General features: G+C 54.4%; 1 protein-coding gene across 1 annotated transcript; it reads right to left on the bottom strand.

Annotated features, from left to right (window-relative positions):
* Positions 1-1963: 1963 nt before the first annotated feature.
* Positions 1964-5288, bottom strand: UBC (ubiquitin C). The gene is made up of 2 exons (XM_056131373.1): positions 5134-5288; positions 1964-4094 (listed from the first exon to the last, which is right to left on the bottom strand). The coding sequence occupies exon 2, from the start codon at positions 4089-4091 to the stop codon at positions 2031-2033; it is 2061 nt and encodes a 686-aa protein (XP_055987348.1). The 5' UTR covers positions 4092-4094; positions 5134-5288; the 3' UTR covers positions 1964-2030.
* Positions 5289-12778: the final 7490 nt, after the last annotated feature.

The raw sequence follows: 12778 nt of genomic DNA on the forward strand, positions 1-12778 counted from the left end.
GGGCTGGAGACTTCAACATGTAGGGCACTTGCCTTGTACACAGCTGCTCCGGGTTCTGTCCCTGGCATGCAAACGTACACCCTATGGTGTACTTGTCACATAGGGGCAAGTGAAGTGTTTCAGATTTTAGAGGCTGGAGCGATAGTAAAACAGGGCAGTTTGTCTTGCACACAGCCGACCTGCATTTGATCCCGGGCATCCCATACGGTCCCCCAAGTCAGGAGTAATTCGAGTGCAGAGCCAGCCATAACCTGCTTTTAGTCAGGTATGACCCAAAAAGTCAGAAAGAAAAAAATTTAAAGTTTCAGACTTTAATGGTATTTGAGTACAGTGGGTAAGGGGCTTGCCTTGCATGCAGTCCATAGTTTCAATACCTGACACCCAACATGGTCCCGAGCACTGCCAAGAGTGGTTCCTTGCGGGTCTGGAGTGATAGCACAGGAGGTAGGGTGTTTGCCTTGCACACGGCTGACCCAGGTTCGATTTCCTGCATTCCATATGGTCCTCTGGGCACCACCAGGAGTAATTCCTGAGTGCAGGGCCAGGAGTAACCCCTGAGCACTGACAGGTGTGACCCAAAAACAACAAAAAGTGGTTCCTTGAGACAAAAATGTTCTGGGAACAGCCAGGTTCATGGCCCCAGACAACCAGCCCACCCCAAAAGTCACTGCCAGTTGATATGGGCAATCAAAATTTAGATCACCTTTAAATTTATAAGCAATGTAGGTATACTGCAATTAAAGATATAATTTGTGTCACATAGGAAAGGTAGGTATAGCACAATTACAACCAAGTCAAACATAGCCCTAACTCCTTTTCCTGGGAATTGAGCACACTGGTTTTTATAGCACAGATTTTAAATCGGCCTAATGCCCATGGTTTTTTACTTAGTATTCATACCTTAGTATTACTTAGTATTCAAAAGTGCTGTCTAGAAGGAATTCAATACCAATTCCTTGCTAGACACTTTTGTTCCAGCCAAGTCCTATCAATTTAGTGTCCCCATGTCTGCAATGCACACTTTATATACTAATGACAACATCAAGGTCTGCCTTTTTTTAGAAGTTGGCTCCATCCACTTTTGGTTCTAGTTGTGACATAGCAACTACCAACAGCAGACTGCTACATCAACTACCAATTACACTTACCCATAAAAACTGTAGTCACTAACACGGAGCTGGAGAAGAGGCCTTGCACTCGCCATCAACCTGGATTCCATCTCCAGCATCTCATATGGTCCCCAGAGCGCTGGCAGGAATTAGCCCCCTAAGCACAGCCAGGTGTGGCCCCCAAAGCTTGCAAAACAATTTAAGGAATCTGTTGATTTTTGTGGTGCTATTCCACCAAGAGTTCTATTCTGAGCCACTCTTATCTAGGAAAATATCCCAGTAACAGGAGACCAGAAGAGCATAGCAGGTAAGGTTGTGCATGCAGCCCATGCAAGGCAACCCAAGCCCCAGTGCCCTGCCAGGAGCAATCCCTGAGCACCATCTACTGCTTGCCAGTAACAATGGGCCTGTCCTAAGCTTTTCCATTCTCAAATACCTTTCAAACCACAACCACCCACATTATTGTCAGTGGCTTACAGAATTCTGGTGAATTCAAACTAAGTAAAGGGCCCTCCCGTTGATCATCGATTTGCTCGAGCGGGCCCAGTAACGTCTCCATTGGAGACTTTGTTGTTACTGTGTCTGGCATATCGAATACTCTCAGTAGCTTGCCGGGCTCTCCGAGGGGCGGAGGAATCGAACTCGGGTTGGCCATGTTGGCTGCTTGTAAGGTGAACGCCCTACCGCTGTGCTATCGCTATTCAAACTAACTTGCAAATTTCCGTAGTGTTGGGATACGTATCCCATTTCTATTACACCCATCCATATTCCAATTGCTATCTCACAAACCATTGACTGTACACCTCAATCCCTTCAAACTTCACACTATAATCTTTATTAAAAAAAAGACACCATTTGGAATGCAACAACTTTATTCAAGGAAAAGTGCAATTAAATTTGTTGAAAGCTTAAAGGGGGTATTTAGAACCGCCCACCCCTCAGGCGCAGGACCAAGTGCAGAGTGGATTCCTTCTGGATGTTGTAGTCGGACAGGGTGCGACCATCTTCCAGCTGTTTGCCGGCAAAGATCAGCCTCTGCTGGTCGGGGGGGATGCCCTCCTTATCCTGGATCTTGGCCTTGACATTCTCGATGGTGTCACTGGGCTCGACCTCGAGGGTGATGGTCTTGCCCGTGAGGGTCTTCACGAAGATCTGCATGCCACCCCTCAGGCGCAGGACCAAGTGCAGAGTGGATTCCTTCTGGATGTTGTAGTCGGACAGGGTGCGACCATCTTCCAGCTGTTTGCCGGCAAAGATCAGCCTCTGCTGGTCGGGGGGGATGCCCTCCTTATCCTGGATCTTGGCCTTGACATTCTCGATGGTGTCACTGGGCTCGACCTCGAGGGTGATGGTCTTGCCCGTGAGGGTCTTCACGAAGATCTGCATGCCACCCCTCAGGCGCAGGACCAAGTGCAGAGTGGATTCCTTCTGGATGTTGTAGTCGGACAGGGTGCGACCATCTTCCAGCTGTTTGCCGGCAAAGATCAGCCTCTGCTGGTCGGGGGGGATGCCCTCCTTATCCTGGATCTTGGCCTTGACATTCTCGATGGTGTCACTGGGCTCGACCTCGAGGGTGATGGTCTTGCCCGTGAGGGTCTTCACGAAGATCTGCATGCCACCCCTCAGGCGCAGGACCAAGTGCAGAGTGGATTCCTTCTGGATGTTGTAGTCGGACAGGGTGCGACCATCTTCCAGCTGTTTGCCGGCAAAGATCAGCCTCTGCTGGTCGGGGGGGATGCCCTCCTTATCCTGGATCTTGGCCTTGACATTCTCGATGGTGTCACTGGGCTCGACCTCGAGGGTGATGGTCTTGCCCGTGAGGGTCTTCACGAAGATCTGCATGCCACCCCTCAGGCGCAGGACCAAGTGCAGAGTGGATTCCTTCTGGATGTTGTAGTCGGACAGGGTGCGACCATCTTCCAGCTGTTTGCCGGCAAAGATCAGCCTCTGCTGGTCGGGGGGGATGCCCTCCTTATCCTGGATCTTGGCCTTGACATTCTCGATGGTGTCACTGGGCTCGACCTCGAGGGTGATGGTCTTGCCCGTGAGGGTCTTCACGAAGATCTGCATGCCACCCCTCAGGCGCAGGACCAAGTGCAGAGTGGATTCCTTCTGGATGTTGTAGTCGGACAGGGTGCGACCATCTTCCAGCTGTTTGCCGGCAAAGATCAGCCTCTGCTGGTCGGGGGGGATGCCCTCCTTATCCTGGATCTTGGCCTTGACATTCTCGATGGTGTCACTGGGCTCGACCTCGAGGGTGATGGTCTTGCCCGTGAGGGTCTTCACGAAGATCTGCATGCCACCCCTCAGGCGCAGGACCAAGTGCAGAGTGGATTCCTTCTGGATGTTGTAGTCGGACAGGGTGCGACCATCTTCCAGCTGTTTGCCGGCAAAGATCAGCCTCTGCTGGTCGGGGGGGATGCCCTCCTTATCCTGGATCTTGGCCTTGACATTCTCGATGGTGTCACTGGGCTCGACCTCGAGGGTGATGGTCTTGCCCGTGAGGGTCTTCACGAAGATCTGCATGCCACCCCTCAGGCGCAGGACCAAGTGCAGAGTGGATTCCTTCTGGATGTTGTAGTCGGACAGGGTGCGACCATCTTCCAGCTGTTTGCCGGCAAAGATCAGCCTCTGCTGGTCGGGGGGGATGCCCTCCTTATCCTGGATCTTGGCCTTGACATTCTCGATGGTGTCACTGGGCTCGACCTCGAGGGTGATGGTCTTGCCCGTGAGGGTCTTCACGAAGATCTGCATGCCACCCCTCAGGCGCAGGACCAAGTGCAGAGTGGATTCCTTCTGGATGTTGTAGTCGGACAGGGTGCGACCATCTTCCAGCTGTTTGCCGGCAAAGATCAGCCTCTGCTGGTCGGGGGGGATGCCCTCCTTATCCTGGATCTTGGCCTTGACATTCTCGATGGTGTCACTGGGTTCGACCTCGAGGGTGATGGTCTTACCCGTTAGGGTCTTCACGAAGATCTGCATTATCTGTTTGGATAGAGAGAAAAAAAAAACAATTGTAACCGCCAATTCTCATATTACAATGCTAGTGTTTAAAAACATGGCCCAGGAGCCAGAACAATATATTTGTATACATATTTTTTATTAAGCTTGCCTTGCAATACTGAGTTTGATCCCGGCATCCCGTATGGTTTCCCTGAGCACCGCCAGGAGTGATTAGAACATATCCATGTATGAACCACTCCACCCCACCAAAAAAGAGACATGGCCGACAAGGGATGGACCTCCGACAAAAGTTCCCAGAGCCCTAAAGCCCTAACCTTTACAGTACCTCATGGTGTGACCCTGAGCACCAACCAATAAAACCCCATACACTAGGCCAAGGGATCAAAGCGAGACTTGTCTAGAACAGCTGACGCAATCAAGTTCAAAAAAGCAAGCCAGTCACTCACCAGCGAACACGGACAACCGGACGGCCCCGTAAAGTAAAACCTAAATGGGTCCTCACTTCCTGTCCCCCCACGTGTTGTTTCTCCCCGACCAAATCTCGGTAGTCCGCCTCGGCCTAAACGCTGTCCGCGGGAGAGCAGGGCCGCCGCGCACACCCCACTGGCAGCCCGGCCCGGGATTGTGCGCAAACAGGCGGTGACGTCACACGCGGCGGTGAGAGCGAGCGCGTCCGCGTCCCCGTGAGCCGGCGCCTGGCGACGGAGGGCCCCCTCCGCCCCTCCTCGCAAGCCGAGCCGCTGACGCGCTTCCCGTCGGGTCCCTCAGGCCACCCACGGCCTCGGCTGGCGCGGCGGGCCCTGCCTGAAGCCCCCGAGGCCCCTGGCATCCCCCCCTGTCCCCCCCAGTAGCCCCCCAGCGACCTCCAACCTCAGCCCCTCAGAGGGCGGCGTCCGCTCAGGAGCGCTCGCCGGCGGCCGCCATTTTGCCGCCTTCTCCCCTCAGGGCCGCGGCGGTCCCCCACAGCCCGGCTCGGCCGTCCCTGCCCTCGGCCCCGGCGGACGCGGGCCTCCCCGGCCGGGCGGCGACGGCTCCCCGGACTCCGGTCCCGGCGGCTTACCGAGCGACGGTTGGCGGTAACGAGCAGAGAGGAAGTGACTGGACTCGCGGCACCGGCGAACTGCCCGCGCCACGCCCGGCGCCGCCTTATATAGCAGCGGCGCGTCGCTCGCCGGATCCCTCCGCAGAAACGTCGAGAAGGAACTACTTTTCCCCGCCCCCGCGGGTCCCCCGAACGGAAACTCGCCCCCGGCGGCCACGGAGTCCCTCAGAGGGTGTCCCTCTGGCCGGCCGGGGCGCGGGGGCGCGGCGGGGCGGGGGGCGGGGCGCGCTCCGGGCGGCCGGGCGGAAGGATCCGGCGCCCCGTGGAGCGCTGCGGCCGGCCGGCGCTCGGCGGGGGCGGGGCCGGGGCCCGGGAAAGCCCGGCGCGGATTTACGCGCGCCCGGAGCGGACTGTCCCCGCGGCCGCGCCCCGACGCCCCCTCCCCGGCGCCAACGGCCCCCGCCGCTCACGTGGCCCCGCCTTACCCGGGGTCCCACCGCGCAGCTCTGCCCAGTCGCGGCCTCCGCTGCCCTCGCGCGCGCCCGGTCCCCGCCCCGGCCCGCGGAACCGAGGGTCCTTTATTGGGGGGTGGGTGGTCCCAGCCGAGGCGACGTCATTGCGCTTCACAAACGCCCCCACCCCAAGCGGTCCGGAGGGTCCCCGGGTGGGCGCCCGCGGTGGCCGCCCGGCCCATCCCCCGCAGCGGGCACCGGGACAAGGCCGATGACTCGACAAATCTCAGCGGGCCTGGACGCCCGCCAGCCCGAATTGGCCAAAACAAAGGAATTTCCAGAAGCTTCCACGGAGGCCGCGCTGGTTGGGGGAAGGAGGAGGAAGTTCCAGGCGGTTTAGAAAAATCAGTAGGACTGGCCGAGAAACTGACTAGGGGCTTCTAGATTGTTCTAGAATGTTCCCAGGCTTTCCTGCCTAACCGAGACTCCGGGGCTGACAGGCTCTGCGGCTCTTCCAGCCAGCCGCTCGGAGCCGGCCTGGAGCAGGCTGAGATCTGTCCCGAGACCCGTGTATTTCAGAAAGCAACATTTTCCCCTCAGTTGGATGTGCAGTGCAGACTCCTGGGCCTGTGAGGTGAGGGACGCCGGCAACAGTCCCCGCAGCCTGGCGTGATGTCAGCGCCTCAGCTCTGGGAGGGTTCAAGGCACGTTTTTTTTCAGGCAACGTATGAAAGCCCCCATCGCAGCCCCTTCAGTACTATTCTAGAAAGGTCCCCGTTTGTCCTAGGAGGGGAAGGCAGGAGGTCTCTGTTGGCCTGAGGGAAGGGTGACATGGAGTCAGTCGTGCTAAGCGCACCCCGCCCTGCCTGCGCAGTTTCAACCTCTCCCCCACTAGAGCCCGGACCTACCAGGTGATGGATGGGCCCTTGTGAGGTAACCCACGATCGGCCCTTTTGTAACCCCCAAACAAGGTGACCTTGTTCAAAACAACTTGTTTTTTTTTTCCTCCTCCCTGGATGACTCACTGCGGCAGCCTCTTTGAGGGGTGGAAAACTTCCCTTCTCTGAGGCTTTGGGAGGCTGCCGGACTCATAAATCACTGAGCGAAGTCCCCTCGAGACGTTGCTCTGTTCCTTCCCATGGAAACGTGGGCATTTATGACAAAGGTCTGGCAGCCTTCAATACTGCCTTCAGGCCTGGGGTGACAGCACCCATGGTACCCTGGCACAGAGCAGGGAATAGTCCCCAAAACCTCACTTCCAGCCCCACAATAAAAACCAAACGAAACGTTAACTTCTAATTCTTAACTCTCCAAGGGGGATGAATTCATCAATAGGACATTTAACTGAACAATAAAAATCTTTTTGGAGGGGCTAGAGCAATAGCCCAACATGTAAGGCAATGCCCCGTATAGTCCCAGAGACCCACCAACACAGAACCAGGACTAAGCCTAACCACAGTTGAGTGTGGGCCACAAAAGAAAAAAAATATTAACAACAAAACAGAATAAAAAGAATGTATTTTTCAGCTTTTTTTTGGGGGGGAGAGGGGTGCAGGCCCAGTGATGTTACTCCTGGCTCAGCGCTCAGGAATACTGTATTTATCAAGTTAGTAATTAGAACTCAGTCACTTCGATACAGATTTCTGTGAAACGTTTCTACATTTCTGGGAAGAGGGTTGAGAGGAACAAAGAGGTGAAGCTCTTTAAGGCTCTTCCTGAATTTCTGGGAGGACTCGGCCGAGGCAGGCACAAGGCCTGTTTGCTCTGGGCTGTGGCTGCTGCCTACTCTTATGACAGGTGTAAGGGCTGAGTCATGAGTTGTGTCACAGTTTTATTTCAGAGTTCAAGGTACAAGGACCACAAGTTTCAGAGGCAGGGAGGGAGAGGGGTGAGAGGACAGGAAGGTGGCCCTGGGTGGCAATGGGCCTGGATTACAGTAGTGAGCACTGCTCTATCTGCAGAAAGAAGTCCCGGCATCCTCCAGTACCCAACAAGTCTCTGCTTTTTCCTCATGGAGACTTTTGCTCTGGGACGACTTTTCCTCAGTTTCCTGCAATGTCTGCAGATGCTCCTGGCAGAGGCAGGCAAGACTGGGAGGCACCCCTCCTCCAGGGGACGGCTCTCCACTTACATACCTGACCCCCAAACACCCTGGATCAGAGCCCTGCTGACAATGGAGCGTTATTGTCCTCACAGCTGCTTTGCTTTTTTTCCAGAAGGGACCAGGAAGCCTAAATGTCCCACTTGGATTTGGGATCAGGTATCAAGTCACTCTGCTAAAACCTGGTATCTCCTGCCCTAGCCTGCAACAAGCTAGAATGTGCCAGAAATGAGATGAGTCATTGGATCCATTTTCAGTTCCACCCACAGATCCATCCTTTGCAGGCACCCCAGAGGAGAGGACTTTGCTGGCACCAATGGAAAAGCGACAGAGGCCCAGCAACACTGCAGGATTGGTGGGCACCAGCATGTGATGGGCTGAGTCACAGAGGCGGGGCCTGGGAGGCTGGTGCCTGGCTGGCTGTGGCCCTTTCTTCCTGCCCTCAAGGGACTCAGGTTCCCTGAAGGTCACCACCTTATTTGGGATCTAACTCAGCAAGCAGTGTTGACAATGGCCAAAGCCACAATCAACAGACATTTCCCCCCAAGAGAAAGGAATCAGATCTCAGAGCTGGCTGGGGACAGCTGGCCTGGCTTTGTCATCAGTTATATAACCATAAAAGGTCATTGCTGCATCTGCAGCTGAGGGGGGAAAGCCCAAGGGATTCTGTTCCTTTTCCTGTTTACACACCCACATTGCTTTGACCCAGCACGAACCCTCTGTGCTGAGATTAGCCCCACAGCTGGCCAGGCTTGTTCTGATGTCGGTGGGCCCCACGGTTGACTTATGTGAAGTGGGTAGGAGAAAGACGGTCACTTTCTCCCCACCCGCCTCTGCCACCCGGGACCTTGGGTAGGTTAGGACCGGTAAAGTGTGCAGTGAGTACCTGCTCGGCACTGGCCTAAGCCCCGCCAGCCCCACGAGGTGGCCGTCAAGTCACACCTGAAGTCCGCTTGATCTTCTCGGCACGGGAGTTCATCCTCGCCACCCGATTGCTCGGGGAGCCACGGACTCAAGCTGGGGCGAGAATTTGCTCTTTGCAGGAAAGGAGAGACCGGTCCCAAGCCTTACCCGGGGTTTCTGGGGTTCTTGTCTCGCTCGCAGAAAAGAATTTCAGGAGTAGACAAGCAGTGAAGTAAATAGATTTTATTTGGAGGCTTTTGGAGAGGGAGAGAAAGGGATAAGCAGATAGTGAGAGAGAGAGAGAGAGAGAGAGAGAGAGAGAGAGAGTAACGCGTCCAGAGGGAACGTGGGCTTCTCCGAGGGTGGAGAGAGCACCAAGTGGGCTCTCGAGCTGGTTCTTATAGATCCTTCTGACTCGGAATGTTCTGGAATCTCCTTGGGGCTGGGTCGCTGGAGTCAACCGAATTGAAAGGGGGTTCGAGAATCTTCTGACTTGGAATGTCCTGGAATCTCCTTGGGGCTGGGTCGCTGGAGTTAACCGGATTGAAAGGGGGTTCTTGGAAAGGAGGAATTTCATGGGGAGGAGGCCCATATCTTCAGGGTCTGGGGATGGTCTTATCAAGTCTTTATTCTCTGTCTCCACAGGGTGGGTCGGTCCTAGATTCTTCTTCTATGAGACTTTGTTTCATTGCAGAGAGCCTTTCCCTATCTACGTGCCTACATCAGTTCCGAGTGGGCTGGATTAGAGCTCACTCCCGGTGCTTCCCTTGTGCTGCTTTGATTGTCATAAGGGTGGGATGTGACTCAGTGGTAGCACTTTGCTTGCATGTGTGAAGCTGTGGCTTCAATTCCTCCCCCCTCCACCCCCGCCAAAAAAAAAAAAACCTTTAATTGTGACAAAATACATATATGATTCTTCCCAGTGTGATCAGTAGTAGTGTTAGGTAGATTGTAGGGGGGGAAGGAATTTTTCTTCCACCCTTTGAGTTATTATCTGAGACCCTTGTAATAAAAGACTAACAAGAGAAAAACAGACAATTTTATGAACACCTGAAGTATACAAGAGAGATATCCAGGTTTTTTTTTTTTTTTTTTTTTTTTTTTTTTAGCTTTTCGGGTCACACCCAGCGATGCACAGGAGTTACTCCTGGTTCATGCACTCAGGAATTATTTCTGGTGGTGGTGGTGCTCAGGGGCCAAATGGGATGCTTGGAATCGAACCTAGGTCGGCTGCGTGCACACCCTACCCGCTGTGCTACTACTCCAGCCCCTGGTTTTTGTTTTTAGGGGAGTCACTCCCGGCTGTGCTCAGGCTTTCTGGCTCTCTGCTCGGGGATCACTCTTGGCAGTGCTCAGGGTGATGGAGGCAGGCAGATAGGGAAGGCCCCTCCTGGGGCAATGGCAGTAATAGCCTGATAAGACCCCACCTGGTGCCAGTCTGTAACAGACCCCAGGAGGCTGGACCCCCCTCTGACAGCCGCTCCAGCAGGAACAAAAGGCCAGGAAAGGAGTTCCAAAGAAGACCAACACAGCTCCCAACCTCCCTTGGCAAGCTCCTTAGCAACAGACTCTGACCTAGGAAGAAGCCCCAGTGGGGACAGGTTGGAGAAGCCCTATAACGGCCGCCTCGGACAAAGGAAGTGCCCATGTAAGCTGCCCGAGCCCATGTGTTGCTTGCGCCACGAGGCCAAGCACATGTGGTACCCGAACACACGTGTCGCCTGCATCTTCCCCCTTGGGATGGGACTTTTCACGCTTTTCTGTCTAATGCTGGGCGGGGGCTGTGGGGGTCTCTCAGCCCTTGGGGAAGCCCGGGTTCTCTCTTGAGCGCGTTACTCTTCACTCTCCCCAATTTTCTCTCCCTCCTCCCCTTCAAAACCTCCAAATAAAATCGGTTTTACTTCCCTGCTCATCTACTCCTGAAATTCTTTTCCGTGAGGCGAGACAAGAACCTTGTAACCCTGGGTCCCGGGTGGCAGAGGCGGATGGAGGGAAAGTGACCGTCTCCCTCCTCCCCACTTCACATGATCCACCTGTGGCCCCCGTCCCCCCCCACAACGTCAAGAGGACCATAGGGGGTGTCGGGGATCAAATCCGGTGGGTCACGTGCAAGGCAAGCATCTTCCCTGTGGTACTCCAGCCGGAGAGAGAAACCCAGGTAACATTCTTTCCCTTTGAGGCTTCAGTGCTCTGGGCCAGGCAAAGGGAGCAGAGCGAGGCCTCTCGGGGGAGCAGGTCAGTCTCGGCAAAGGCCTGAGAGGAATTTAGGAGAAAGGCAGTGGCTGGCCTCTGAGCTGGGCATCCTTGGCTCCCAGGCCTGCTTGAACCGCCCCCCCATCCCCCAGGCTCTGCCTATTTTTTTTTTTAAATAGACTAGGGGAAAGGAAAGGAAGACAGGGGAGATCCAGATTAGGGGGATGCGTGGGAGGGGGCCCCCGAAGGATCCCCAATCTGCCTCTCTGGCCGGGATGAGATCGGAGAAGTCCGTCCCGGGGCCTTGCCGCACTGCTGCAATTCAGAACAATCAAGAAACCCGCGGGCCTGCTGAGTCAGCATGGCACTGAGGGGCACCTGTCAGCACCCACACCTGCTGGCCCAGAGGGCCAGGCCTGCCTCTCCGGTTTCAGACCCGCCTATCCCAGGCATCCTTGTTCCTCAAGTCAAAACAGGATGTAACAATCCAAAACAAAACAAAAGATTTATTTTTTTCAGTGACACAGTTTCTCTAGGGAGCTCCATATTCCAATACAAACCTTAAGGCCTTTCTTCCTGGTCATTGTTTTATTAGAAATACTTGGGGGCTGGATTGATAGCAAAGCAGGTAGGTTGTTTGCCTTGCATGCAGCTGACCCAGGTTCGATTCCCAGCATCCCATATGGTCCCCTGAGCACTGCCAGGAGTAATTCCTGAGTGAAGAGCCAGGAGTAACCCCTGAGCATCTCGCCGGGTGGGACCCAAAAAGCAAAAAAAAAAAAAAAAAGAAAGAAAGAAATACTTAATCATAAGAAACAAAATGAAACCAAAGCATGTAGTTAGTTTAAATCCAGGTCTTGATAACTTAATTTTATTTATGTATTCGCTTTGTCTCTTTGGATCATACCTGGAGGTGCTCAGGGCTCCTCCTGGCTCTGCACTCGGGATTTGCTCCTGGGGGTGCTGGGGGACCCTATGGGATGCTGAGTGCATGGCCAACGTCCTTCCCGCCGTACAATCGCTCTGGCCCAAGGTCTTGATAACTTGAGAAACAATCTCACCAGCTCTTGCTCCTTAAAAAATTGATATTCAGGCCAAAACAGCGTCCGTGGGAGATCACTCGCTGCAGAGGTGTGGCCGGGGCCCCTCCACCTCGGGATGAGTCTGGTCCTCAAGCCCAGTTTCCTCCAGCACACTCGGAGTCAGTCTCTCCAGGCCTGAGAGAGGAAACAGGAGGATTTGGACCTGGCAGAGTTTGGGTGCTGCCTCCAGCCCCACCCGCTGAGTGACCTTCCCCCAACTCCTTCCTGTGCCAGTCAAGTTCCTCCTTCCTGAATGCAAACAACGTAGCAGCAGAGGTGAAGCCAATTCAGGGCCTTTGAAGTCTCGGAATCAGGATGACTACCAAGAATTGTCCCCACAGAATGCAGTAGGGTTCCTTCATTCAGCAAAATACATATTTTAAGATCTGATGACATGCAGACACACAGGTCTGGAGTTCAGTGTGGAGGAAGCTGGCCATACGGGTCGACCAGCCGGGATTCTATCTCAGTTCCCCATATGGCTCTTAGACCCTCTCAGGAGAGATCTCTAAGCACAGAGCCAGGAGTAAGCCCTGAGCACTGCCAGGTGTGGCTCCAAATAAAAAATAAAAATTAAATGAATAAAATACAGATCCAGGGTTCGAGTGATAGCACAGTGGGTAGGGTATTTGCCTTGCACGCGGCCAACCTGGGTTTGATTCCCAGCATCCCATATGGCCCCTCGAGCACCGCCAGGAGTAATTCCTGAGTGCAGAACCAGGAGTAACCCCTGAGCATCACTGGGTGTGACCCAAAAAGTAAAAAAAAAAAAAAAAAGAAAAAAGAAAAAAGATCCAGGCACCAAGAAGGTGGCTGAAAGGCCTGAGCAAATCTGGGAGGCCCAGGTGTGATTCCTGATCCCCTGATCCCCCTGAGCTAGGAGCACCCCCACCCAGCCCCCCCTCCTCCCCTGCTCGCCCTCCTTTTCCTCA

Source organism: Sorex fumeus, unplaced genomic scaffold, assembly GCF_029834395.1.
Source record: "Sorex fumeus unplaced genomic scaffold, SorFum_2.1 ptg000087l, whole genome shotgun sequence".
Taxonomy (NCBI): Eukaryota; Metazoa; Chordata; class Mammalia; order Eulipotyphla; family Soricidae; genus Sorex; species Sorex fumeus.

Excerpts from the sequence above, each read along its gene's own strand:
- UBC (XM_056131373.1), bottom strand. The coding sequence starts at position 4,091 with ATGCAGATCTTCGTGAAGACCCTAACGGGTAAGACCATCACCCTCGAG.